Source organism: Populus nigra, chromosome 16 (assembly GCF_951802175.1).
Source record: "Populus nigra chromosome 16, ddPopNigr1.1, whole genome shotgun sequence".
Taxonomy (NCBI): Eukaryota; Viridiplantae; Streptophyta; class Magnoliopsida; order Malpighiales; family Salicaceae; genus Populus; species Populus nigra.
In genome coordinates this window covers 2,140,783-2,166,478 of record NC_084867.1, presented here as the reverse complement: position 1 = coordinate 2,166,478, position 25,696 = coordinate 2,140,783, and the positions used below count along the sequence as shown (strand labels likewise).

Genomic DNA, 25,696 nt, shown 5'->3' with positions numbered 1-25,696 from the left:
TATAAATAGAAAAAAACCAGGGATGCGATATTGGAATGTTTGTAAAACCAATGGACTAACTAAAATTATTTTGTTAAAACCACAGGGACTAAATAATAACTGTTTTTGTTTTTAAGAATGTCCGTTATCCTTGCACTGTTCCGTTCGCTGCCTCAGTCCTCTACTCAGTGAGATGATGATGATGATGGCGGTGGTTGTAGAAGGAAGCCATAGCTTTTTACCCAATTCTAACCAATACATTCTCTGGTTTCCACCTTCACCACCACCACCAACAGCAACAACCAATCAAAAACCTCTATCAACACCGCCAGGAATATCAAAACGACACCGTGCTCGTCTCACCAAAGCAGCAGCAGCAGAAACGCAAGAAATCCGAGTCTGTACGAACCGCACATGCCGTAAACAAGGCTCATTTCAAACTCTAGAAGTCGTCACCGATTTAGCCCCTCCGGATATAACCGTCAAGTCAAGTGGCTGCTTAGGCCGTTGTGGCTCTGGTCCAAACGTCGCCCTTTTGCCTCAAGGAATAATAGTGAATCATTGCGGTACCGCTGCTAAAGCTGCACAGTTCATGGCTACCGCTGCTAATGTTAGCGATGGAAATATAAGTAAGAGTTTGGAAGCACTTGCTTTGAGAAAAACAGCTCAGGCTGAATCCGATCTTGCAAATTTCTCCAAGGCCGAGGAATTACTCTCACTGGTATAAAATTTTAAAATTTTAATTCAATTAATTTAATTTTGGGAATGATTTAGGGTTAATGATGAGTGCAGGCTATCGATCTTCAACCATTTGGTGGTATCCACATCATGTATAAATACAGGTTTGTATATTTCCTTTTCTTTTTAACAGTTGAAAGGATTGGTTCAGAAAACTAATTTTGAGTTTTTTCCCTCCATCATCATAGGTCGCTTGCAAGATTGGCAATGAGAAACTATTTGGGGGCTCTTGAAGATGCAAGAGAAGCTTTAAGATTAGCTCCTCGATATCTTGAGGTGAGTCACAATACTTGTTAACATATCAAATTTGATTTTACTGATGGAGAAATCGAAGCAGAATTATACTGAAGAAGAAGCATAGGAAAGCAAAATTTAAAAAATCACATCGGTATGGCTTTTAATTAAAGAAGCCATTCTAAAATCCATGATGCACTAGGGCACAAAGATGCCCGGATAAAAAAAAAACCCACTAGGAATCATTTTCTACTCTCTAAGTTATAATCCAATTCTTCATATTTAATATGAAAGTAAGATATACTGGAGGTCTCTTGCCACGGGGTCTTGTTTCTTGCAGTTTGCTCTGCGTGCACTACGCAGATGCAGGCTGCAAAACTCTGTGACTTCGCTTGCGCTTGCCGGTGTAATTATTGCTGTTTATTGCTGTTTGAATAGCTTTCATGAGTGGTATAGTAAAAAAAAAAAGGCTCTTCAACTATGTATTTTCAGAGATTGGTATTTTTAGTTGTCATTGGGATGTATTTATGAATTCGTATTAAGCAGGCTTACATGTGCGAAGGTGATATTTTCATGGCCATGGAAGAATATGATGCAGCGGAGAAGTCATATTTGACTTGTTTACAGATAGACCCATCTATTCGTCGTTCCAAATCTTTCAAGGTATATTTCAATTTCTAGGGATTCTTTCATATTTATTTTTATAGAACTGTATTTAGGATCAGCTTTTCATGCTGTATTTTCTTCAATTTTCCTACTTTGTTTCTCAGCTTCTGCAATAACTCTGAGTAGGTCTTTCCTTATCTTTCAATTTTTAAATTTCACTTCAAGACCTTTCAATTCCAGAAAACAAATATGTTTTGCGTTGATTGGAACACTCCTCCCATGTGATAATTTCTGATTCTTTCTTCATCAATCAGATTATGTCCTGAAATTTTAGTTTAGTGTATCACATTGTTAATTATGATCCTGCCTGTATGAAATTTTTATGAACAAATAAAAGTTAGGATGTGAAACCATACTATTTTGATTACTTTATCGGTAGAAAAAGTAAAATTAAATGAGGCTCCATTGGTTCAGTCTCTTTGGTTTGTTTTCGTCTTGCATGCACCTTGTGCTTGTTTTATCTTATTACATTTAATAATGACCACAAGAACGGTAGCTATACCTTTTCAAATAAACCAACTTAAAATAAAAATATCCATTCTAACTACATCAAATTCAAGGAAAGTAATCAATTTTGAAGTCTTAAAATTCCCTATAAAGACGGAAAGTTTAATCTGTTTCAGTGCAAAATGAATGAACAAATTGATTTTTGACTTTGTTATATGGTCATTAATTGTATCTGTTGCAACATTAGAATGACTTTGAATTGGAAGACAGTATTGTCCTCTAGATCCGAACTGGAATGGCTTGACAAGTTAGTAGAAAATAAAAAATAATAAAATGAACCTATAAGCTAGCATTTGGTTATTGTCTCGGAACAAAAAAGACAGAGACAGTGGAGACAAAGGGACATGTCTCTATGTATTTCATATTTTGAAAGTACAAAAATTTACTCTAAAATTGTCTCAGGGGCAAATTTATTTTATGTTTTTGTCTGTATCTTTTCAATCAAACATGTTTTTGTCTCTTCTATATTAGTCACTTTTGTCTTGGGATACTAACTAAGGAGTATGAAAACAATTAGATAGCATCCTTACAAATTTAAAATATAACTCTAGAGTCTGGACCTTGAAAAAATGCCATTTGGGCCAGAAATATATTACGTTTTCTAAGGCATGCCGTGTCACAATGTTGGCTTGTGAGATTGAGCAACTTAATAAGTTACCATGCACTTAGATGTAAGAATTTATATCCGAGAAAAGAAATTATGTGAACTAATGAGTGATTAGATATTATCTTGGCATATGAGAGACACCTTCAGCATATTATTATGGTGCTGCAGACATGGATTGAAGTCCCATACTTCAACAAGTTTTGAAATGGGAACTTCCACTTGAATTTATGTTTGATAACTACCAAATAAGTATATATATTGGAATGTGGGACTTGATATGCAAACAGTAGTATTCATGTATGAACCAACTGATATTAGGGATGGAATTTCTCATATTTTAGCACTGCAAACACAGTGTGTTTCCCCAAGGAGAAAAAAATAGAAAAGGAAAATAAAAATCTTCAATATTTTCTTTGTCTCTGGCAGACTCGGGTGGAAAAGCTTAACGAGAAGCTATCTGCTGCAAATATGCCTCTCAATCAGCATGAATAAATCCACCTGTGTATGCATATTACAATCTGAGGGATTGAAGTCTTGAAGGTTCTCTGCATCCAGGTTTGATTTTCTCGCTTTTGGAAATCTGCCCTAATTTTGTTTCTTTGCGTTTAGAGCTTGAGACGAAATATAAGGTTTATACAATTCTAAGGCCTAGTTATATTTTATAGGAAATTTATATCATATATTTGGGTGTGTAGATGGGATTCACAACGATTTATGTCCACTATATTTTATTTTGGCTGATTAATTACCTCTCTGCACATAAAACCACATGAAGTTTCAATCTCATTAAATGGGGGATTACACAGCTAAGTGTTCTTCTTTATAAATTTTCACTCTAAAATAATGTACACTATCTTTTTTACAAGCTATTTATTGATTTTCTTAACATAAAGTAGAGTACGTTACAAGATAACTAAATCATCCTCCCCCATCACACAATCAAAGATGCAAACACATCATCCTCCCCCATCACACAATCAAAGATGCAAACACAGCACCGCACAATGCCACAAATATTTTGAGCATCAATTAGTATTGGTTGGGGGTTGCTGCTTGTCTCACGGGGATGAAGGCATTTGGGTTCTGTAGCAGAGACCTTGATAGCAACTAAAATTGAAAGGTGGATTTATGAACAGTGCATGTATTTCCAGATATTGATGTAATGGTTTGGAAGATATTGCTAATGATATGGGAATCAGTGAATTTAGAAAGACATGTTACAGTTTCGTTCAATTTGAAATGTTAAGGAAATAGTGTGCATGTCTTGTAACTCTGTACAAGACTCTTTTGCTTTGTTTCAAAATGGAAAATCTTAGACAGGCACACAAATTACTCCTTATCTAAGCAAGTAAACTGGAGTTCAACTTCAGGTCATTTTCTTTCACAGAAATCACGCAAGGAGTGAGTCACTCCTAACCTCTCTTCAATGTACCAAAATCTCCAGCCTCATAAAAGCAGTGGACTGGAATGACCGCACAACTAATGAGGAGTGCTTTGTGCATCCGAATTCACTTGCATTGCTTTGTGCAAGCCTCTTTCATGGTTGAATTTTGTCAGAGAACAATCTTTGTATATGGAAAAATACCATTATTGATTGAATGCAACACTTAAAAGACCTATCTGTTTCCTTCCTTTCTTTCCTTTTTTTAATGAATTTAAAAGTTCAGGTGTTTTTCCATTTGAATTCTCCAAAGAACATGGAAAAAAGATATTGCTTCCGTTTGAGCTTGGAAATACTTTCCTTCATGTTTGGACATCATTGTGCATGTAAACGTCTGGTGCATTCTAATTATGAAGGGTGTTACCTCTGTGAAACTCTTTTCTCTGGACCTTGGAGGGGAATCAGCATCCAGCCATTGCACTCTCTTTCATACCAACTAGACCAGACATAGAGTGACCGGCATAGCACACTTTCTGATTAAAACTACGAGGAATATTGCTTGCATCCCCAACATCCTTGGTTGCATAATGTAAGAAAATATTCCTATGCTGGTCAAAATAAGCCTGGCATGACTGGTGTTTTGGAACCCCCAAATACCATAGAGCAAGCAATTCATGAGGCTGCTAGTAAGATGACTGTCCATTGATTGAAGGATTAGATGTGGAAGATACTGTGAAGAGTAGATCCAGGCTCGAGAACAAGTGAGGTGGAGCAGTGATTGGAAAGAAAACAGAGGAAAATGTTTGTGAGGTTTAAGAGCTATATTTATAGGAAACTGGCAACCTATCATTATACCAATATTGGAGACAGATGAAATCCTAAGAGATGTAGTTTAACTGGTTAAATTCAAGTTTGTTTTCTATAGTTTGACTTCTATAAATTTCAGGATCATTAGAGATATATATGATTATTAATTTTAGAACTCGTGGGATTAGTTGAGATGTGACCCGGACATTCATAATAATAATAATAATAATAATAATAAAAAAAGGTAGATGAGGATGATAATGTCCCATTGGATCCCATGGATGCGACGGGTTAAAGTTTTATGTTGAAAATGCAAGATGGCCTTCGTTTAACAGAGTAGATCCCCTGTTTTATTAGATGAAGGAAAGGGAGAGGCGCGGTTCGTGCTTTGAAACCCTAAAATATATATGGTAAAAAGTAAGGTTCTAATACGAATCAATTTTCTTTCAGAGGAGTGGAAGTGATCCAGTTAGGCACCAGTCCAAACTTGTACATAGTTTGATTGATCCTGGCTGGATAAAAAATAAAATCAAGTTTAAAAATCCTCTCATGAAAAGTTCTTGGATGAATATTCAATTTGGGCTAATTTAAATTAGAAAAGAAGTTATTTTGTAAGATTGATTACTTTGTTAAATCTAAATATTTGAATTTAATTTATATGGATATGATTTAATGCACAATAAAAATGACAATAAATTACTTTTTATTATTTTATTGTTCTCTTAATCCAAATCATTGAATTCAAAACAAAATAAATTGGGAACTTGTGTTCTATTTTGTCATGTTATTTAAATTTAAATCAATGAGTTCAAATTGAATAAATAGAATTTAATAAATGATAAAAATGATAACAATTCTAGTCCTTATATTTTATTTGTCTTGCCTAATTCAAATCATTGAATTCAAAACTAATGATAAGATTTGGAAGACGACAATTTTGTTCCTTGAAAAAAGTGAGTGGATTCAAATGATGATATGAGAGGATCGTAATCCTATTCCATTATATAAAAATTTCAATTTCAGGTTACTTAAATGATCCAAATTATTTTTTTATTCTTAGATTTATAATCTTTTTAAATTAATGGGTTTGGGATTTTTTTTTACTTAAATTTGACCTAGTTAATTGTAATTTTTATAGCACTTTAGGTTAAAAAAATTATGGTTAATGGACAAACACCCGCTAGCTTTTACCAATAACAAACACACAATTTTCTTATTTGTTTACATGTCAAGTGTGTATGTGTTTATTTATTGACACCATATGAAATTAATTTTAAAAATAAAAAATCTTTCTTTTTACAAAAAAAAAATATTATATAGTAATAGTGTTAGTATATTTATTCTATTATTTTTAAAAGATGCAAATGATGAATATTAAACTAAATAGAATAATTTAAAATATAACAAAACCACAAAACAGTTTGAATAGTACCTGTAATATTAAAAGTGTACTAATTAAACCATCTAGGTGGTGGCTCAGTAGTAAGAGTTTGGGACCAAGAGGTTTGCTTCTTCTGTGATCTCAGGTTCGAGCCCTGTGGTTGCTCATATGATGGCCACTAGAGGTTTACATGGTCGTTAACTTCAGGGCCCGTGGGATTAGTCGAGGTGCGCCCAAGCTGGCCTGGACACCCACGTTAAACTAAAAAAAAAAGTGTACTAATTAATTAATTAAAAAAAATGTTATTCTCACTACTTATTTTTCTTAAAATGATTAGTTTACCCTTTTTTAGTTTATTTTTATTATATTACAACTTAAAGTATAATTTCCATTAATGATGATATGAATAGGTTATAATGGTTATATTACAACTTATTTTTATTATATTACAACTTATTTTTATTATTATTTCATTGATTTTGACATAATTATTCTGTTTTAATGAAAAAAAATGCAAAATTTTCTTTTTGAGAAAGAAAAAAAGGGAAGGGAATTTAATGGACTAGAGATATCACTATAGCAGGATCGTATTAGAGACAAAGGTTAAACGAGGATCAAATTGAAACAAATAAAGAATAGAAGGATCAAAGCACCAAAACCCATTTCAAACTCATAAGAGAACTGTTTCAGCTTCTTGCAGCTTGTGATAAGCTTTGGTGACACTGAGAAAAGAGGAAACAAAAGAAGAAAATGAGAGGTTCCAGTGCTGCTTGTTGTGCAGCACCCATAAGCGTCTCCACTGCTAAAATTGCTTGTAGAAACGAATCTCCCCTCTTCCAATTCAAAATCTTATGTCCCTTTGCTTCACTAACCACCACCTCCATTTTCACAACAACAAGACCATTTCTTTCTCTTTCACGGTCACAACCCGATAAAGCAAAGCAAAAGCAGAAGTTATGGGAATTTAATTGTGCCACCATTCCTTCAAGTACAACAGTAGCAAACCCATCTAATGATTTTATAGTTGTCAATTTCTATCGCTTTGTTTTTATAAACGATCCCCATGAAGAAGTTGCCAAGCACCTCTCTTTCTTAAAGGTTTGTCCTTTCTATATTTTCTTGTTAAATTTTGGATTTTTTTTTACTTGAAGCTTACATCTTTGCTTAATTTATTATAAGGGCCTTGATATTCATGGGAGAATCTATGTGAATGAACAAGGGATTAATGCTCAGGTACTGTTTTTTGTACTTATATTTTCTTAAAGATTTAATTTTTTGATAAAGAGAAATAATGAGTTGAAATGGGTTTTTGTTCTTCATGGATGTTCTTATGTGCAAGAAAAAAATTCTACTGGCTATGTAAAGTGATGTGTCGATATCTTTGCTTTATCTTGGTGCTAAGGTGCTTATTTCCCATCTCTCTCTTGTTGAGTGGTCTCATTGTTCCTGTAGTTTGGAGCATGTGGAGTTTTGTATTTTGGGTAAATAGTGGTCTGTTCTAGTGATCTATTAAAATTCCAACCACCATCTCCACAGAATTCTAGTGATCTATTAAAATAAATACTGTCTTCATCCCTCAAATATTTTGGAATATCAAACAAGCTGCCCATGAAAAGAAGTCAGAAGAAGTTCGTCCTTTTCCAAAAAATAGATACTTTCCCACGGTTTTAGACATGCCAAGAGAGTGTCTCAAATTAGGATAATTGGTGATAAAATTATGAAGTCATAAATATAAATGAATGTGGATATGTTGCACTTCCCAAAAGATTCTGTTCTTTGTTAAGCGAACCTTTTCTTTTTAATGGTTGTGGAAATAATGCTTTCTACCTGTTGATAAATTTTTAAGCCACTGCATCGAAGTTTTTTCCTTCTGATCTTCTTCATCCTTGTGCAGTACAGTGGACCATCAAAAGATGCTCTGGCATATGTTGAATGGTTAAGAGAAGATTTCAGATTTTCTGATATACTGGTTCAGATATCTCCGGCATTAAATGGGCATGCTTTCCCAAAATTAAAGCTGCGTTATAAACCCTCCTTAGTACAGGTGACATTTAATTGTACAAATATTCTTGAATATTTTGCTGTTTGCCTGCACTGAGTTTTGACTTAGATATATGTCATGCATGTATGTTTTCATCTTGTTACTATTATTTCTTCGCCAGTTGGAAGGAGGTATTTCACATCTCCCTTTGCTTGATCCTACAATGCGAGCGACACCTCTAGCACCATCTGAGTGGAGAAAAAGATTGAAAGAAGTACATGATTCAAACTGTGTTGTGCTGGATGTTAGAAATGGTATTTATTTTCTTCTTCTTACAAGTCATTCTCAGTTTTCACCTGGATTTTCTTGTAGGAATTTGCTATGTTTTATTATATGTTTTTGTTATGCTGTTGATGTTAGTAGCATTTTTTTGGAGATACTAAAATGAGCACTATTTGAGGATCATGATACATGGATTTAGATAGGGGAGTCAAATCAGGGGTTTTCTTGGAGCATCCTTGCAGTCTTATATTATAGGTTTACAGTATGAGCTCTTGGATGAAAGAACAGAGCTCAAATAAATGAGTCTAACACGTGAAACAGCTTTTGCAATGACAAAATATGATGGCTGGTTATGATAATTGCCATGGGAAGTTGAAATTCATTGTTATTCCTTGGTGGTGATGATTTCTAAAAAGTGTGATTTGGGGAAAACAATTAAAAAGAAGTTGCTTCAATGACACATGTAGGAATCCACTTGCCAATAAAATTTCACTGGTTGTGGCACTGGAGAAACTTGGGTATTTTTCAAAGGGGCCCCAAAGAAAGGCAAATTTTCAGTCAAGGGGTTCTAAGATTAAGGTGAAGGGAGCATGTAATTCATAAGGGGATATATTTTTGAACTGTCTTGCTGTAGCCCCAAGGAACCACTGCGAGTATTAGAGTTGCTTAAAGTTATAATTGGTGTGTCCTTGACTGAACTTGGCTTATCCTGTTGGAACACAAGGCCAGTGAGTTTCAGGTGGGTGCTTGCCCAGATTTCTGAGGATAGCAGCTTGTCTGGTTCAAGCTCACAAGTGAATTTGCTTAACCTGAAAGGTAGTGGCTTAGTTTGATCCAAGCTTGAAACCTTTCTTGTTTTGTTTTCAGCTTATGTCATCGTTCCATTTCAAGTACTTATAAATGCTATCAAGCTGCAGTTATTTGGGTCTGAACAAAGTAATACACTTGTAATATGTTATTGAGTTTCCTTGTGTTTCAGCCAACTTTTTTCAGCTCAAGTATGTTTGTTACCAGATGGATAGTTAGGTGTCTTAATCCGAGCAAGCATTCTCATTTCTCAGCATGTAGGCAAAATATGTTAGGTTGTAATTTTTCTTTTAGAGTCACCTCGTGCTCATAATTTAGTGATTGAAGAGAGCTATTGCTCTTTGGACTAGGCTATGAGTGGGATATTGGTCATTTTCACGGGGCTCAGCGACCTGATGTGGACTGCTTTAGGAGCACTTCATTTGGGGAATCCGATAGTGAGGAGGTAAGCCTAGTTGCTTTTTATCAGCCCATGACTTTGCTATATTTTTGTTTGGCAGTATCTGTAGTAAGGAAGATGAGTGACTTGGCAAATTGATTTCCACCTTGAAGTTAGGTTTTAGCACATGTTTAGGCACTTGCTTTTTTGCTTGTTCATGTATTACATAGTTTCATTTCTCAGATTCCAACTTACAGTCTCTTGCTTATCTTTGTTTTTATCATTTCAGGCCATTGCTTCAGATCCTTTAGCAAATGTTGACAAAGAGAAGACAAATATATTGATGTATTGTACAGGAGGCATTCGTTGTGATGTATATTCTACCATCCTAAGGTACCCTGCTGTTTCCTCACATTTCCTCTTCATACTGGTTTCAAATTGCTTTTGTGATCAAAGTTTGGCTCATTGATCTTCATCTACATTGAACTAGACTGACCTTTTTGTTGCATTGATCTCTTTTAACTTCTGATCAGTTCTGCAATTACTTGGAAGCTCAGCCTGATGTACTAATCAACTTATTGCCAGTTTCCAACAAAAAATAACCAATTAAATTTAAAAAATATGTATAATTGAGAACTAAGAAAGAAAACAATAGAAACTATTAATTGATTGATTAATTAGGAATTTCAATGCTGTATGATTATTCTAGATTCTTAGTGTTACTTAGGAATATTACTGTTAATTATTTGTGTAGTTAAAATAGGAATTTAGTTTATACTAGTCTCCTTTTTGAACTGGGACTATTTAGATGGTTAATTATACAGCATTAATTAAAATTTTAAATAATCAAATAATAGTTCCCATTGCTGTCTTTCTTCATTCCCCATCAACGCATATACAAGTGGAAACAAAATGGCATGATATATGACACTTATTAAACAATGAGACTTCAGATATTTTCTTGCAAGTGCTAGGAGTTAAAGCATAATTCATGATGTAATCATATTCCTTCACTGTATGTAAGGGAGAAAGTCGAAATGATTGTTGTGCCAAGAGCTATGACTGATCTTCCTGATATTGGGTTTAAATGCTAGTTTAGCTTGGTGCCTCTTCCAAAATTGCACTACTTATGGTTTAATTGGGACCATTTGATGACGACAAGAATAAAAGATTTGGAACTTTTGGACTTTCTTTTCTTTTCTTAACATTTACGGGGTGCTTAATTTTGCATGGCAGACAACGAGGTTTTCAAAATTTGTACACCTTAAAGGGAGGGGTTTCTCATTATCTTCAGAATGAAGGTCCTGTAGAATGGGTCGGGAATTTGTTTGTGTTTGATGATCGTCTTTCTCTTCCACCTTCTGCCTACAACCCTGAGGATACAACAGTAACAAGCAGCAATCCACAAGGATGTAAGAATATTTTATTTGCTAACTGCTATATATGTGGATCACAAGTCAGCGAGTTAAGACATCGGAACTGTGCCAATATTGACTGCAACCTACTTTTTCTGTAAGTCTGCACCTGCTCCTTTTGCTCTTCCTTGTTCTACTACACAAGTAGTGGAAGAAATAAAAAACCTATTTGTTGGGGCTCTTCATCTATTAACCATTCAAACCTATATATCTAAGTGTTGCCAAGTTTTGATAAGGTTTTACTAAGTGAGCTTTATCGCCTTGGCCAATATAACCAATCACTTTGATGAACCTTTGGACTTTCTTGACAGATGTTGTATGGAATGCATAAAGGATTTAAAAGGTTGTTGTTGTCCGCAATGCACAACTGCTCCACGGCTTAGGCCTGTTCTACCCGGGAATCAAAGATACAAGAAATGGTTCATGTATAGAGAACTGGAAGTGCAAAATGAGTTGGCAGTTTGATAGTATGCCTATACGGCGTGTTTATTTATCCAGCTCCTATCACTTCAATGCTACCATGTCTTCTGATTTCTGATGACTGAGCCACTCTCAGCTGCCTCTACTTAACTGCAGAATTCCTATAGCAGCTTTAACTGGGGATTTGTAAAGTTTATTCTTCTTAGGATCAGATGTTCTCGCATCAACAGGTCGGCCAAAATAGTCCAAGACACCTGCTGTACTGGATACGTTGTATCAAAACATGTCGTGTAATAGATGATTTTGAATGAAGATTCCTTTTGATTTATCATAGAATGTATCTACCTTGAAATGCTGAAGAGGTCAATACCCTCTTTACTGAAAGGAAGGTCAATGTTATTATCTAGACTTAAACTCAGATCTTTGCTTGCTTGAAAATTTCTTAAAACCACTATGAATTGGTGATGGGTTCAATAGCAGCAGTGCATGCGAACATGAAAGGTGGATCACTCACAAGCAAAATAGGGTTTCTTGCACAGCAAGATTGAGAAAGTGACCTGATTGTCATTTGAAGTGTAGGGTTTGGCAGACGATAACCTACCTCGACACGAGGTTAATCCCACTTACCGCTCGCTATATACAGGATTGCGTCTGCTTTATCCTCTGCTTTTAGTACTGCATCTTTCAATTTTGCTGCTGAGAAAATAAACCCAACCTCCTTCTCTACATTTCCATGTCTTTTGTAAGCAACGGGGTGGCCACTGCGAATATAGAAATAAAGTTCGACTTTAATTCGATACCGCACCAGCTTCCCACAATTTCTTAGCCAGCCCTACCATGGCATGCTTTGGTGCTTTATATTCACGAGGAAGTTCTCCGCAAATTACAAAATCTAGACTTATTTCTGCATTGTTAAGTCTTATTTCTGCGCCGGAGGAAAATCTTTAGAAAATTTTGCCATCTATCTGTAGGTTTTTTAATTATTATCATTATAATAAATCTATGATATTAGTTGATAGGAATCATTATTTTCTCCTCAATTTGACATAAACATGAACAAAACGTAGGTGAAAAAAGGCATATGACAAATTGACATTAGAGTCTGGACGCATTTCAAAGCACAAAGTTTTTTTTTGTCTTGTCTTATTAGCAAGAGATTGAGCACGGGAATAAAATGGAAGGAGAGAACTTGTACTCGTTGTCGTGTCTTGGCATTAAACATTGAATTTTACAACTTGGAATATAGTGTTGCTTTTTTTTTTCCTTTCTTAAATTTGAATTGAGGAGTGAGCTATAAGAATAATTAAATGATGATATAAATGTATAAATTTGATTAATCGTCATGACTCACGAGTTTTGATTCCTCACAATTATAGAAATTTTGGGATATCCTTCATTTGGTCCTCGACGTGCTCTCTATATGTGTCTCAATTTTGGTCAACGACATTCCCCTCCTACTCCTGTTATTATTTTTTGGAAGAAAACTGGGTTGAATGAAGCTAACACAAACCTTTTCTCAGTACTCTTCATCTGTTTACTTTCAACTTGATCTCAAGTCTCTTGCCAGACATGAAGGGACCATTGCATCCGGCATTGATGCAGTCAGTTTCTTAAAATGGAGCGTAGGCTGAAAGAGTAGTACATCTCTTCACTCTGTGCCCTGACGCAAAGGGTGCAACTAAGTTTGCTGCATAGGATATTGCTAGAACAGTAAAAAGCCTAGGTTTACGAAGGAGGAGAGAAAGGATGACACTGCACTACTGCAGTTCTCTTCAGAATAACCTTGCGCTTACCTAGATCTCCTCTCTTTTTCCTCCCACACTATCTTCAACATCTTAATTCCAGACAAGAAGCCAAGCAAAAAGACCATTTGGAACTGCATTTTAAAAACCGTGTTTTTCTAAATTTTATTTTTTTTATATTTGAAATTCAAGTTTTTAAATCATTTTAATATTTTGATATCAAAAACATTTTTCTTGAAAATTGATGTTGCCTAAGCCCTCGATTCTCATTCCTGGGGGTAACATTCATCTGCCAGAATAACCTTTGGGCGTCTTTCAAAAGCATTGTTTCATCAAATCAAGAAATCCAGAAAAACTTATATTCGTAGGGATACCAATAAATAAAAGTTGATTGCCAAGTTCAAATATGTTCATCATCAATCTAAAAGATATATAGAGTAACAAGGTCCAAAACAACGAAAATCACACAAAATGAACAAAACTAACACCAAGGACACCATGACGACCTAAAGTCATGAATCCTTGGAGCTCTTAATCAGGTCCTTACTTCTTCGATTTCTTAGCCCCCCTGTAAGCAAAACAAAAAAAGAACATCATACTGTTGAACCAGAACAAGTGGATTTTTAATCACTGCATAAAAATTTCTGTAAAAAATATGCTTACTGGGCTGGTTGAGGTGCAGCAGCAGCAGCAGGTGGTGGAGGTACAGGCTTCTCTGCCCCAGGTCCCTGCACAGAATCGAAATATGAATATTTTGCTGAATCCAATTGAGATCTTCAGCTAAGAGAAATAAAACTCTGATTTTGATTCTTTTCTAGAATTTATTTTAGAATGAATGAAAAATCATCAAGACTTGAACAAATTGAAATCCACCCATATGCATCCTTGTCACCACATGATACGTATGCATGTAAAAGCTCACAAAATAATCTAAAATTTGAAACATTAAGTGACTAAAAGGATCACACGAAGAAGCAAATCTAAGATATTCCCCAAGTTCCTAACAACCATCACAGGACTGAAATATTCCTTCACATAAATTATAGGTATAACTGAGAACTACAGCAAAGGTTCAACAGACCTACAAAACAAGTCATAATAAAAATAAAATTTCTAGCAATGAGTAATTCACATCCAATGCTACAGAATATCTTACCTGGGCCAACCGTTCCTCCCTCCTGGCAAATTTCCTTTCTCTGCTGGCCTTGTTCTTTGCCCTCTTAGCCTCAAACTGGTCAGACAAAGTCTTCTCTCTTGCTTTCTCAGCCTTTGACTTGTGAATGCTCTCCATAAGAACTCTCTTGTTCTTGAAGACATTACCCTTCACCTTCATGTACATGTCATGGTACATGTGCTTGTCAATCTTCTTTGACTCCCTGTACTTACGGAGCAAACGCCTGAGGACACGCATTCTTCTCATCCAGAGAACCTTAGTTGGCAGCCTAGCCTCCCTTGTACCCTTGCGCTTACCTAGAGTATTTCAAAAGGCTTTGCAGTTAGCAAACTTCTCCCAGAATAAACTAACCAAAGACAAAGGATATGAATAAAAAGAACTCACAACACATTCTCAAAGTATTCAGTAGGTGTCTATTTTGAAAATTTTCAGTTTATATCCCGCAGTATTGTTTTCTTAAATTAAGAAAATTCAGTACATTTATTGGTGAAAGTCAGAGATGGAGGAATACAAACATAAAAATATAATACATGAACTATAGCCTACTTATACCAAAACCTCTTGGTTTTTTTCCATTCAATATTTTATAGAACTCCATTTTTCTGTAACATACAACAGAATCTGCCATATGCCCTAGAAAGTAAAATGGTTCAGAAGAAATATACCATATCCAGAGTGTCTTCCCTTTCTCTTGGCTTCCTTCATGCGACGGGCACGAGAGCGAGAGTGAATCTTTGTTGGCTTCCTGATGATGAAACCATCCTTAACCAGCTTCCTAATGTTTTGACCTGCACCGTGCGTCGTACACATGAATTTATTGTTGTATGTGACAGACAGATGCATAGCAGTTCTCATCATTAAAGAGATCAAGGACAACCAAAGCAGATGTCAGAACACCAAAACTAAATCAAATAGTAACAAGGATGGCTTACATACTACTTAAAACAATCAATAACTTAAATCTTATTTTTTAAAAGGATTTAAAAACAAATTATACTTCTATCTTTTTGCATGCTGAACAACCATAAAAAAATGACGGAGCGATCAAACTGAAGCTTTAACTTAAAATTCAACAGCCCAAAAACCATATACTAAAAAACTATTGATTGAATTTAGATCCTAAAACCCGTTTTATCTATTAATAAAACTACATAAATATAGTAAAAAACTTCACCTTTACAACCCAAAATAAACTTAAATCCCACGTTTTTTTCTAGTAAGATTAAACTGCGAATGGGCTCTCTAATCTAAACAAATGATTTTTTAACAAGTAATCATCATCATCATTATCATCTAATAAAAAAACCCATTTTGAAATATTTGTTATGGGATTGCTACATAATCTTGGCATCATGATTTTTAATAGTAGATCATTTGTTACAAATCAGACCAAAAGCAATAGTAAAACAAAATAATGTTAATAGAAAAAAGATTAAAAACAACAGGTTATAAGGAAGGGAATGTGTGTTACGAGAGTTGGCCATGGAGATTTCGTTGACTTCATTTGGATCAAGCCAAACCTTGCCCTTCCCGCACTTGAGAACGCTAGCGGAAAGCCGCTTCTGGAGCTTCAACGACACCATCTTTTCTCTCCCTCTCGGTTTCTCTCACACTCGGCAGCTGAGAGGAAGCGGCTGTTTATAGCTCGCCAGCCCTACCTTTGTTTCAGCGACTCCCCTCGCTAGGGTTTTTCACACTCTGGGCTTCTTTGGGTCTTAAGAGATGGGCCTCACTAAAAATTCAATATGGTTTCTTGTTTTGGAATCATTAGGCCCTTTTTCAAAAATGGGAAGCCCAACTGTTTTTTTTTCTTTATGGACTTTTTAATATTCCAAAATCACTGTTTATCATTTAACATATTAGGATTGGAGCAATGATATATTTTTTTAAAATTTCAATTGAATTCTTAAACTATTTTTTGCACAATTGAGTTTTTATTAGCACCCAATTACATGTTTTTTTTAATGAAAAAAAATTAAATTAAAAGATAGAGGACTAAAGTGAAAAACACAAGTAAATAGGTGGTTTCTTTCAATTATGTATGAAAAATACATTTGAGTCCCTTATTTTTTTAACTATTAGATGATTGATCCTTCTAATTCTAGAAACATTAATTTCGATACTAAACTTTATTTTCATCTTTTTTTCAATTCTTTTTGGGTGAGAAGAGAAAGAGGATATTGTCAAATTCCAGCCTAGAAAGAAAAAGTTTTTATTACTACGATTCATGCCACAAAAACGGTAGACTTTTGTCTTAAGTGGCTCTATATGAGGAGAATTCAACTCAAGTGTTTTTTTTTTACCTTGAAAGTGCCTAAAACAATCTGAGTTAGAGAAGATTTCAGGTTTCGAGTGGATTTGGGTTTTGAAGCGGTTGTTTTTTGTATTTTAAAGGTTATGAATTGGTTTAATAAGATTATCAGGGTGTTTTTTTAAGTATTTTGGGTTGAACATGAGATTTTAAAAGAAATAAATTAGCCACCCTGATTTTTTGGCCACCACAATGAGTATAATCTATGGAGTCTAGATGACGTGTTATCTATTGAGGTAGACAATATGTCATCTATTTTTTTCAAATTGAATTAGAACGGATAACATGTCATCTACCCCATTAACTTATAAAAAAAAATTAAGGCCTGCACGACTGAGCTTGACCTTACAACCCCACATGCGAGCTTTTTGTTGATGAGCTAGGAGCTTGGCCTAACCTTATTTTTTTAAAATTTTTTTTTTTATAGTTTTCATTTTCTTTAATTTATAACTATTTTTATATTTTTAAAAAATATTTTTTAAAAAATTTTGTATTTTATTTCTCTGTGTTTTTTTTGCTTATTTATTCTTTTTTAAATAATGATTATTTTTCAATTATATTAGATGTGTTTAATTTTTGAAGAGAACATTATGATTCATTTGTAATTTTTTTATATTTTACATATATTAATTTTATTTTTAGAAAAAAATATTTATTTTTATAATATTTTTAATATTTGCAGCCTTGCATAATATGTTTTTTCCTTTTCTTTTATTCAATAAATCTTATCTGTGTGTCGATTTCTATTTCAGATAAATGACCCATATTGCAATATTAAATATGTTGATCTATATTTGTCTCTTATTTTTTTTCAATTTTATTTTTATTTAAGAAAAAAATTATCAAGCCATGCTCGATTTATGAATTTGGTACGGTGTTTTTTTTATGGTTTTTTTATTGAACTTGGCTATTTTTTTTTGTCTATTTCTTTCTGATACGGTAAAAAACTAAATAGTTTTAGAAAAAAGCTTTGTTATTAAACTTTATAAAGTTCATGATCATGTTCACATGTTTGACTAGTTGACCTGTTTCGCAAGTCTAACGGGTCGAACTTTTTTTCTTTTTCTTTTTTATTATTTTTTCTCAACATCTCAGTATTAAGTTATTGTTTGATTTTATGATTGTCTATTTTTATTATCATATAATTAAATAAAAAATAATTTTTGAAAAAAAAAATTATAATCTCACAAGAGTCCATAACTTGGTTAATAGGTTTGTCATGCTAACCTGGGTTACCCGATTTAGAGGTTTGACGAGTTCACCCATTAGCTGAAGTTTTTTTTTAGTATTTGGTTTTTTAATTGTTTTAATTGTTTTTTCTCGATTTCATTCTCCAATATTTGATTGGTTGGAAAAATAAATTATATGATTTATTTTTGTTTTTTTTTATAGGATTATCATTATCTCAAATAAGTGTTTATTTTTAGGTTTATTTTTAGATTGACACTCAATTTCATTACTGATTCGGTTACGATAACACAAGAAGAAAGTTTTCTCTTGTAATTGGAATGAAAATTGATTACATTAGTGATTAAATCAAGTGAGATGATTGGAAGAATGAGATGATTGGAGTATCTCTCTCTTATGGCCTTCTGCATTATTGAGAAAATACAATATTAATTTTAGTGGGTGTGCAAACCACTTTAATAAACAGATTAATTCATGAAGCATGCATTTTCACAATTGAATATACATATATACCCATGTTTTGAGGGATTAATGAAAGAGGAAGTTAAATTCATGCATATTAATAACAATATTAATCAAGTAAAAAACAGAGCAAATTAATGGCATTGCATAAGCACACATTACACCATTGAAATTTGAATTAAAACAAGGAGCTTTTGGAAGAGAGCACAATTATCATACATATGGAAAGACACTATATATTTTATTTTTTTCATCTTCTCTCCAAGCTCTACGCCTGAATATTACCTTGACCCACAGCTCCGTGTTTCTCCTCTTCTTCTTGTTGCTTCAAAGAGTCATAAAGCGGAGCGTTTTTTGTCTCAGGTAGCCACAAGCTTACAACTCCACTAAAAATGGAGAGGATCCCAAATATGAGGAAAGAAAGAGACGGGCTTAAGCGACCAGCAGCAACTAGCAAAGGTGCTATAGAAGCACCCAACATCAAGGATAGTCTTGACTGTGACAAAGCAAAGTTTCTCACGTTGGTAGGGAAGAGCTCAACACAATAAATATACAAGACATCAAATGCTATTGAAGCAGCCATGAAACCAATTCCTTCAATAATCAGTTGAGCCCAACTCCCCGCACTGGATTTTTCTGCCTTCTTTACGTGTTTTTTTCCATGAGCAAAAATGATGCAAAGAAGGCATGAAATCCCAGCTAGAAAAGCAGACAGTGAGAAGAGAAGTCGCCGGCTAGTGAGGCCTAACAGTATAGTACCGAAGACAATTGCAGGAATTTCCATCAATGCATTGATCCCAACAGAGAAATAAAGGTTGAAATTCAGGTTCTCAACATTCAGTTGAACACCATAGTAAACAAAACCAACTCCAAAACCTGCTATCATAACTGTGATCATTCTTTTAGCAGCCCATTTTGTCCTCCACAGGCTTTCTTTGGTGCATGTTTTTGTCAATGCTTCATTTTCACCACCCTCTTTAGGTTCTGAAGGATTCAAAAGAGAGAGGTTTTCAGGAAGTGTCTTGCCATTACGCCTGGCGAATGTTTTCAAAACATCGAGGGCTTCTTTGCTCCTTCCCCTAACAAGAAGCCAGCGCGGAGATTCTGAGACAAAAGGGAAGAACAAAACTGAGTAGGATAGAGGAAGAAGTGATATGATTCTGTATAAATTCCTCCAATTAGCTCTTGTAGGATAGGCAATTAGAGGAAGGGAAAAAAATCCTGCAGTGAAGAAGAAGAAGCCATATTGGCTGACTGGACCTCGCCATTTGCGTCCGACAACCTCTGTAGCTAGAACAATACAACAAATTCCTATTCCAGATCGAGAAAAACCATTCGCGAATCGAAGCAATGCGTATATCCAAATGTTCGGTGAGAGGGATGTGAGGAAAGCAGTGGCAGAGGACAGGATACATGAGAGCAGCACTGTTCTTTTTCGGCCGAGGGATGCATCTGCTAAGCAGCCAAAAAAAGCAGAACCTGCATGCCAAAATATCATTTAACAAAGTTAATCACTGTAAAGACGTAGACCAATATTGTTTAAAGATGGATTAACATCCTCTCATATTGCTTTCTGTTTGTTTTTATAGTGTTCGTCAAATCTAAACAAAACATATATAATTTCTAATGTTCGATAAAAAGTGACAACAGCATAATGAACTACTTAATATTTTTCTCTCAAGATTATTCTTGAGATTCACGGTAATTAATGTTGGAACATGTAATTCATTACCCAAGAGAGAACCAATAAAGAACAGTGAGGCAGGTATAGCAGCAAGGAACCTGCGGTCACAAATAAGACCCCATTCAGCAACAATGGAACTTTCATGGCCACCAACCCATTCCCAAGTGCCTGGCGTCAATCCACAAACAGAAGAAACATCACCTCTGCTGCTACTAGACATGCACAGAGACGATGACGAATTATTTACGCATCTCCAAGATGTCGGTTGAGCATCACTGAAGATAGTAACCAATGTGTTTTGGGAGTCAAATACCCATGCTATCGAAACCAAGAACACATGCAAAAATTGTGACCACCCCATGGATCCTACATACTCCTCTACCACCGCCTCCACTGTTAGCTCTAGGTTTGTTGTTGTTGATGATGCTACTCTTTCTGCTAACTGTTTGTTTCCATGCCCAAGATTTTGTGCTGCTTCTTCCATTTCTATACTTTCTTATTTAGAAATGTTTGGCTGAAGACAGGCCAATGCCTTTCCTCCTATATATTTTAGCCATTTTGTCCGTCTTTATATAGACGTTAGCTTCGTCATGAATTCTAGCTAGCTACACATTATCAAACAAATACAATATTTCTGAAGATAAGAGAGAAGTTGAGTAACATAGCTGGAAAAACTTGAGCAGGACGTGCTCTTTACTATTGTTAATTAGTTAAAATATTATATATAATAAATAATTAAGCAAACTATGTTCTGTAATGAAAATGGAGATCATCATGGCTATAGATTTTATTGAGGTTTCATGAGTTTAAGTGATAACTAGATAATTAATTACCCTTATATGTTTGATGGGTAACACTAAAAAATCTAAATATAAATTTAAAGTTTATCTTAACAGGCATAAAAAAGGAGCACATACATTTAATTCGACGGTCTATATATATATATATATATATATATATATATATTAGGAACAAGTAGATTGTTGTATTATTTCGGGGTTAGTAGCACAATTTCTTTTATATAATAAGGTAATTATTGAATTTATATTTATATTCATAATTAAGTTAGATTTGTCCTTGCATGCATATGCATTTTTTCTATTATATCATTTTGACAAATTTCATATTTAATTATGGAATTGAAAATCTTCTTAAAAGGATAAATTAAAAACTAGAAATATATTCAAAGATAAAATTGTTTCAATTAGAAACATGATAAATTAAAAAATTAACATGTCATACAAGAACAAATTGAATTATTATTTCGGATTCAAGTCTTAAATGGAGATTGAAGAAATTTAAATTTCTCTTATTACTTGAAATTCAATGAGCTATTCATCAAAATTAATCCAAGAATATCAACTATTAAATCAAAGGAAAAAAATGATAAATTTTGTGGGGCAGAATTAAAGTTCATCCCTCGAAATGAGAAAAAAAAAAAACTGAAAACAAGTTAGTGAATGGGCCCTGCAAATAGCCCTGTCTTCCGTAGGGCTCAGGGAAGCCCCGGCACCAAAATAATTAGAATGATATATATATATATATATATATATATGTATGTATATATATATATATGTATATATATATATATATCTAATAATGCTATCTTATTGGCCACCATGATACGGTGCTTAGACCTATCAGACAAGACATGAGTGTTGTTCGGTATGTTGTCATTAAGATTTGTCCAGGTTTTCTTTCTTTCGGTTTTTAAGTAGAATCTACAGGAATATTCCTTGCTGGATTATATTATTATTAAAAGAAACCAAATGGAATCAATCTCACTTTTAACGTGGATTTATTAGTGGCACCCAAACTTATTTTTCATGTGGATTCCAGGAATGAAATGATGATTTTGACTTCATTGACAAAGCACAAATAGCTTTGCAAATAGAGGTATTTTGGTTATTTTATTTTTATTTACAAAGTAAAATTATTAATATCTTTTTTATTCAAAAATAATGGATTAGCAAGGAGGGGTATATATATATATTTTTTTTTTGTATTTATCAAGCTTGATGTGTGACACTTTAGCATTTAGATATGTATATAATATTGATTTATTTGAAAAAAGTTGGATGGCATGAAATTTACTTGAGCGCGCGTCAATGCTTTTATGTTTTTTGGATGACGTGTGATGCGTTGTCGGGCAGCCAAACTCCAACTTCTACAATGGTGTTTTAATTCTCATGACATCACCTTCATTTTTAGACGGCACGTGGCAAAAAAATATTAAGTTTTGCATCGGTGGTTGTTTTTTTTTCTCTTTCTTTTTTCTTTCTCCTTCTCGATTTCAAAGCTTCCCCTGTATATTTTCAAAGCACAAACTAAAAGAGGTGGTGCCTTTGTTGTGCACCACCTCATAAAACACTATTTATTTCAATAATTGTTTTTCTTTGCCTTTGTTTTTTTCTTTTCTAAATCGATTTTTCTTTCTCTAATTTCATACTTCAACATTTAGTTTATTGAGAATTGAGTTTCATAATTTATTGTGGTTTGCTTTATACGTGGTTTGATCGGTCTTATAACATGTATAATGAGTTTGACGAGTTAACTTAGTTGACTTGAGTTTTTTTTTGTCTTTTTTTAATTGATATTTTTTTTCAATTTCATCATTCAATTTTAATTTGATCGAAAATTAGGCTTCATGGTTCATCTTTGTTTGCTTTCTACGAGGTTATCTTGATTTCATGACTCGTGATGCAAGTTTGGCGGGTTAACCTGGATGATTCAAGTTTTTTTGTGCCCTTTTCTAATTGGTATTTTTTTAAATTTCATCATTCAACATAGAGTTGATTATGAATTAGGCTTTATGATTTATTTTGGTTTGTCTTCTATGAGGTTATCCCGGTTATATGACTCGGGCCACGTGTTTTGTGAGTTAACTCGAGTAGACTTAGGTCATTTTATTGTGTCCTGTTTTTGATTGATTTTTTTTTCAACTTCAAACTTTAAGAATGAGTTTATTGAAAATCAGGCTTCATAATTTGTTTTGATTTACTTTTTATAGGGTTATCACAATTTCATGACCTTAGTCACGAGTTTGATAGGTTAACTCGGGTTGACTTAGGTTATTTTTTTGTTTACTTTCTATGAGATTATCCCGATCTCATAACCTGAGTCATGAGTTTGACAGGTTAACTCATGTCAAATCTTTTGATTTTTTTAATTATATTTTTTCAATTTTATTCTTCAATATTGGATTGATTGGAAATTAAGCTTCATAATTTGTTTTGATTTGCTTTATGTAGAGTTATCATGCTCTCAAGATCCTAGTTGTGAATTTAGTAGGTTAATTAACTTGGGTTAGTCTTGAATTTGTGTGAATGAAAATATATTTTTACTGGTCATTCTGATTGCCTTTGGACCCTCTCAAGTTGAACAAGTCATATCAACCCAACCTCTATATGGTTTAATTTTTTTTAGTAGAAAAATATTAGCAATGCCTGGATGTTTCTTTTGTATATTAAAAAAAAATAATCCGACCTGTGGTGTAGCGCGGGCTAATGATCTAGTTTATAATAAGTCTAGTTATTTTGTGCGTAATTATCTAGGTTTTAACTAATTAATTGCATCGCGCTACGTTGCCAAGTAAAGCATATATTTTTCTATATATATATGCATTATTACATGTTTCTAGCAGTAAAAAAACAATTAATTGTAAACTCAAAACTTGATACACATGTTAAATAAAATAGATTGATGATCATATGCACTATAAAATATAAATAAAAATGTTGATGCTAGCTAAATATTAAACTGTTAAGCTGAGAGACCAACATAGATAAGATATTTGTTCTTAATTGACTTGGTGACTTAATAATTCTAAAAACAACTCGGATGATCGGTAAAAAAATAGCTTAACTAAAAAAAAATTCAAGATGAATTTTTTTTCTTAAAATGGAAGGCGACGAGATCTTGGATCAACCCGAGTTAATCCTAATTAACCTACTAAACTTAGAACCCGAGTTATTTACCTGACTTGGCTTAATAATTTTGTGTTTTTAGACTATTTTCTTTTTTACATATTTATAATTTATACAGTAGAAAAAGACACTTGCATGAAAGCAACCCAGTAAAATTTAAGAAAAAAACCATGGTTGGTTGCAAAAAAATTATAAAAGAACACTTGCTAATGTTTTTAAATAATGCTATAATCTTATTTAGAAAGAAAGTAAAAATTGAATAGTGTTTAATAAAATAAAACCTAAAATATATTCTTAATTATTTTAAGTATTTAATAAATGAATACATCATTTTATATTTTAAATAAATTAATTTAAACAAAATTAGATTGATATTCATGAAAAAGAATTCAAATTAGGCCACACATGCAAGCATGATTGCCCAATAAGCCTGGTCTATCATAGATAAGGCTATGCCTGCACACTCGATTGTTTTTTTTTTTCTTTTATAAAAGTCGATGACATGTGATCTGCTTCAATTTTTTTTATAACAAGCGATAAGTCACTTGTTATGGCACATGTTGACTGTTTATCACTAAATAAAAAATAAATCAATCAAATTTAAAAACATTTCCCAACCCCTGATCTACTTTCTTTACGCAAGACGAAGGTCAAAGAATACCTTAATAGAACTCTTATAGAAGCTCGTTTACATAAAAAAGTTATTTTTTTCATAGTTGGAATCTTGGCCAACCAATAACGCTTTTTCGTTTATTGTTTTTCAGCGACCTTTTCTCTCATCTCTCAAACTATAGACCAAGATAGAAATAAAATAAAGTTTGGAATAAAACATTTGATCCCCAAATTAAAGGGACTAAAAAGAACTTTGACAAAAACCCCAAAAGTAAAAGTTAGCAAAAAAATGGAAGGGGCAATTTTTTTTTAATATAATACGGATGCTTCCTCTTATGCTTTCTTTAATTTTGGTCCCCTAACTTTTAATATTGTGAAAACAATGAAATCAAATAATTTTTTTGCAAAATCAAGAACCAATATAATATCGTGAAGACAATGATGCTTACACTACTGAATTTTGAGGTGACTGAATTTATAAGGATAGAGTCTAGATTTGTGGTAAAATAGGGGGAGGGCTGCTGTTTTTTGCAATGAAAGAAGAAGAAGAAGAAGAAGAAAGGGGGATGAAGTTGTTGTTAGTTACAACACTTATATATTTACCGACAGAAACTAGTGACAGAATAATTTCCTTAGAAATTATGTTGAAAAATAATGATGTGTCATTTTACCAATGGAATCACCAACATATATATTTTTTAATTATTTTTATTATGTCGGTAATTTCATCGTTAATTATTGAAGAAAAAATTTTTGTTTGTAATTTTTTTAGAATTTATCGACGGATATTTTCCATCGCTATTGTCATTGAAAATGATAAACAAAACATTCTCCATCACTAATTCCGTTACTATTTGATAATTTTCTGGGTAGTGTTGTGAATTCACCCAACCCCTACTCAATCTAGTATTTTCTTATTATTTTTAAAATTGTCTGTTAATATGTGCGGACTTGCATTTGACTTTATTAATTTATGGTTTGTTTGTGATTTATGTATGAGAATTTATTGATTT

The 25,696-nt window shown here is 33.4% G+C and overlaps 4 protein-coding genes across 9 annotated transcripts; 2 read left to right on the top strand and 2 right to left on the bottom strand.

The window, feature by feature from the left end:
* Nucleotides 1-55: 55 nt before the first annotated feature.
* On the top strand, nucleotides 56-4,348 carry LOC133675173 (uncharacterized). 4 transcript variants are annotated; one of them, XR_009835362.1, is made up of 6 exons: nucleotides 58-700; nucleotides 772-821; nucleotides 906-993; nucleotides 1,498-1,614; nucleotides 3,158-3,286; nucleotides 4,102-4,348. XR_009835362.1 is itself a non-coding variant. In XM_062096462.1 (5 exons), the coding sequence occupies exons 1-5, from the start codon at nucleotides 173-175 to the stop codon at nucleotides 3,221-3,223; spliced, it is 849 nt and encodes a 282-aa protein (XP_061952446.1). In that variant the 5' UTR covers nucleotides 59-172; the 3' UTR covers nucleotides 3,224-4,348. The 4 variants fall into 4 exon arrangements, 2 of the variants coding, with proteins under 2 accessions (XP_061952447.1, XP_061952446.1); XR_009835361.1 differs by having other exon boundaries at nucleotides 59-700; nucleotides 4,119-4,348; XM_062096462.1 differs by having other exon boundaries at nucleotides 59-700; nucleotides 3,158-4,348.
* Nucleotides 4,349-6,991: 2,643 nt separating this feature from the next.
* On the top strand, nucleotides 6,992-11,912 carry LOC133675257 (rhodanese-like domain-containing protein 8, chloroplastic). Of its 3 annotated transcripts, none has more exons than XM_062096580.1 (8): nucleotides 6,992-7,398; nucleotides 7,480-7,533; nucleotides 8,195-8,344; nucleotides 8,463-8,595; nucleotides 9,721-9,815; nucleotides 10,039-10,142; nucleotides 10,986-11,261; nucleotides 11,476-11,912. In XM_062096580.1, exons 1-8 carry the CDS (start codon nucleotides 7,051-7,053, stop codon nucleotides 11,627-11,629), a joined length of 1,314 nt encoding a protein of 437 aa, XP_061952564.1. In that variant the 5' UTR covers nucleotides 6,992-7,050; the 3' UTR covers nucleotides 11,630-11,912. The 3 variants fall into 3 exon arrangements, with proteins under 3 accessions (XP_061952564.1, XP_061952566.1, XP_061952565.1); XM_062096582.1 differs by having other exon boundaries at nucleotides 7,258-7,398; nucleotides 8,200-8,344; XM_062096581.1 differs by lacking the exons at nucleotides 6,992-7,398; nucleotides 7,480-7,533 and adding an exon at nucleotides 7,582-7,702 and having other exon boundaries at nucleotides 8,200-8,344.
* Nucleotides 11,913-13,697: 1,785 nt separating this feature from the next.
* Nucleotides 13,698-16,162, bottom strand: LOC133676293 (large ribosomal subunit protein eL19y-like). Its single transcript, XM_062097949.1, has 5 exons — nucleotides 15,972-16,162; nucleotides 15,166-15,288; nucleotides 14,483-14,796; nucleotides 13,990-14,054; nucleotides 13,698-13,894 (listed from the first exon to the last, which is right to left on the bottom strand). Exons 1-5 carry the CDS (start codon nucleotides 16,081-16,083, stop codon nucleotides 13,870-13,872), a joined length of 639 nt encoding a protein of 212 aa, XP_061953933.1. The 5' UTR covers nucleotides 16,084-16,162; the 3' UTR covers nucleotides 13,698-13,869.
* A 2,466-nt stretch (nucleotides 16,163-18,628) lies between these two features.
* LOC133675139 (organic cation/carnitine transporter 1-like) lies at nucleotides 18,629-20,674 on the bottom strand. The gene is made up of 2 exons (XM_062096427.1): nucleotides 20,194-20,674; nucleotides 18,629-19,940 (listed from the first exon to the last, which is right to left on the bottom strand). The coding sequence occupies exons 1-2, from the start codon at nucleotides 20,627-20,629 to the stop codon at nucleotides 18,730-18,732; spliced, it is 1,647 nt and encodes a 548-aa protein (XP_061952411.1). The 5' UTR covers nucleotides 20,630-20,674; the 3' UTR covers nucleotides 18,629-18,729.
* Between the last annotated feature and the right edge of the window lie 5,022 nt (nucleotides 20,675-25,696).

Excerpts from the sequence above, each read along its gene's own strand:
- LOC133675173 (XM_062096462.1), top strand. The coding sequence starts at position 173 with ATGATGATGATGATGGCGGTGGTTGTAGAAGGAAGCCATAGCTTTTTA. Across the intron at positions 701-771 it reads CCGAGGAATTACTCTCACTG|GCTATCGATCTTCAACCATT; the intron begins GTATAAAATTTT and ends TGATGAGTGCAG. Across the intron at positions 994-1,497 it reads TAGCTCCTCGATATCTTGAG|GCTTACATGTGCGAAGGTGA; the intron begins GTGAGTCACAAT and ends CGTATTAAGCAG.
- LOC133675257 (XM_062096580.1), top strand. The coding sequence starts at position 7,051 with ATGAGAGGTTCCAGTGCTGCTTGTTGTGCAGCACCCATAAGCGTCTCC. Across the intron at positions 9,816-10,038 it reads GGGAATCCGATAGTGAGGAG|GCCATTGCTTCAGATCCTTT; the intron begins GTAAGCCTAGTT and ends TTATCATTTCAG. Across the intron at positions 10,143-10,985 it reads GTATATTCTACCATCCTAAG|ACAACGAGGTTTTCAAAATT; the intron begins GTACCCTGCTGT and ends TTTGCATGGCAG.
- LOC133676293 (XM_062097949.1), bottom strand. The coding sequence starts at position 16,083 with ATGGTGTCGTTGAAGCTCCAGAAGCGGCTTTCCGCTAGCGTTCTCAAG. Across the intron at positions 14,797-15,165 it reads GGGAAGACACTCTGGATATG|GTAAGCGCAAGGGTACAAGG; the intron begins GTATATTTCTTC and ends GAAATACTCTAG. Across the intron at positions 14,055-14,482 it reads GGGAGGAACGGTTGGCCCAG|GGACCTGGGGCAGAGAAGCC; the intron begins GTAAGATATTCT and ends GATTCTGTGCAG.
- LOC133675139 (XM_062096427.1), bottom strand. The coding sequence starts at position 20,629 with ATGGAAGAAGCAGCACAAAATCTTGGGCATGGAAACAAACAGTTAGCA. Across the intron at positions 19,941-20,193 it reads CTTTATTGGTTCTCTCTTGG|GTTCTGCTTTTTTTGGCTGC; the intron begins GTAATGAATTAC and ends TTTGGCATGCAG.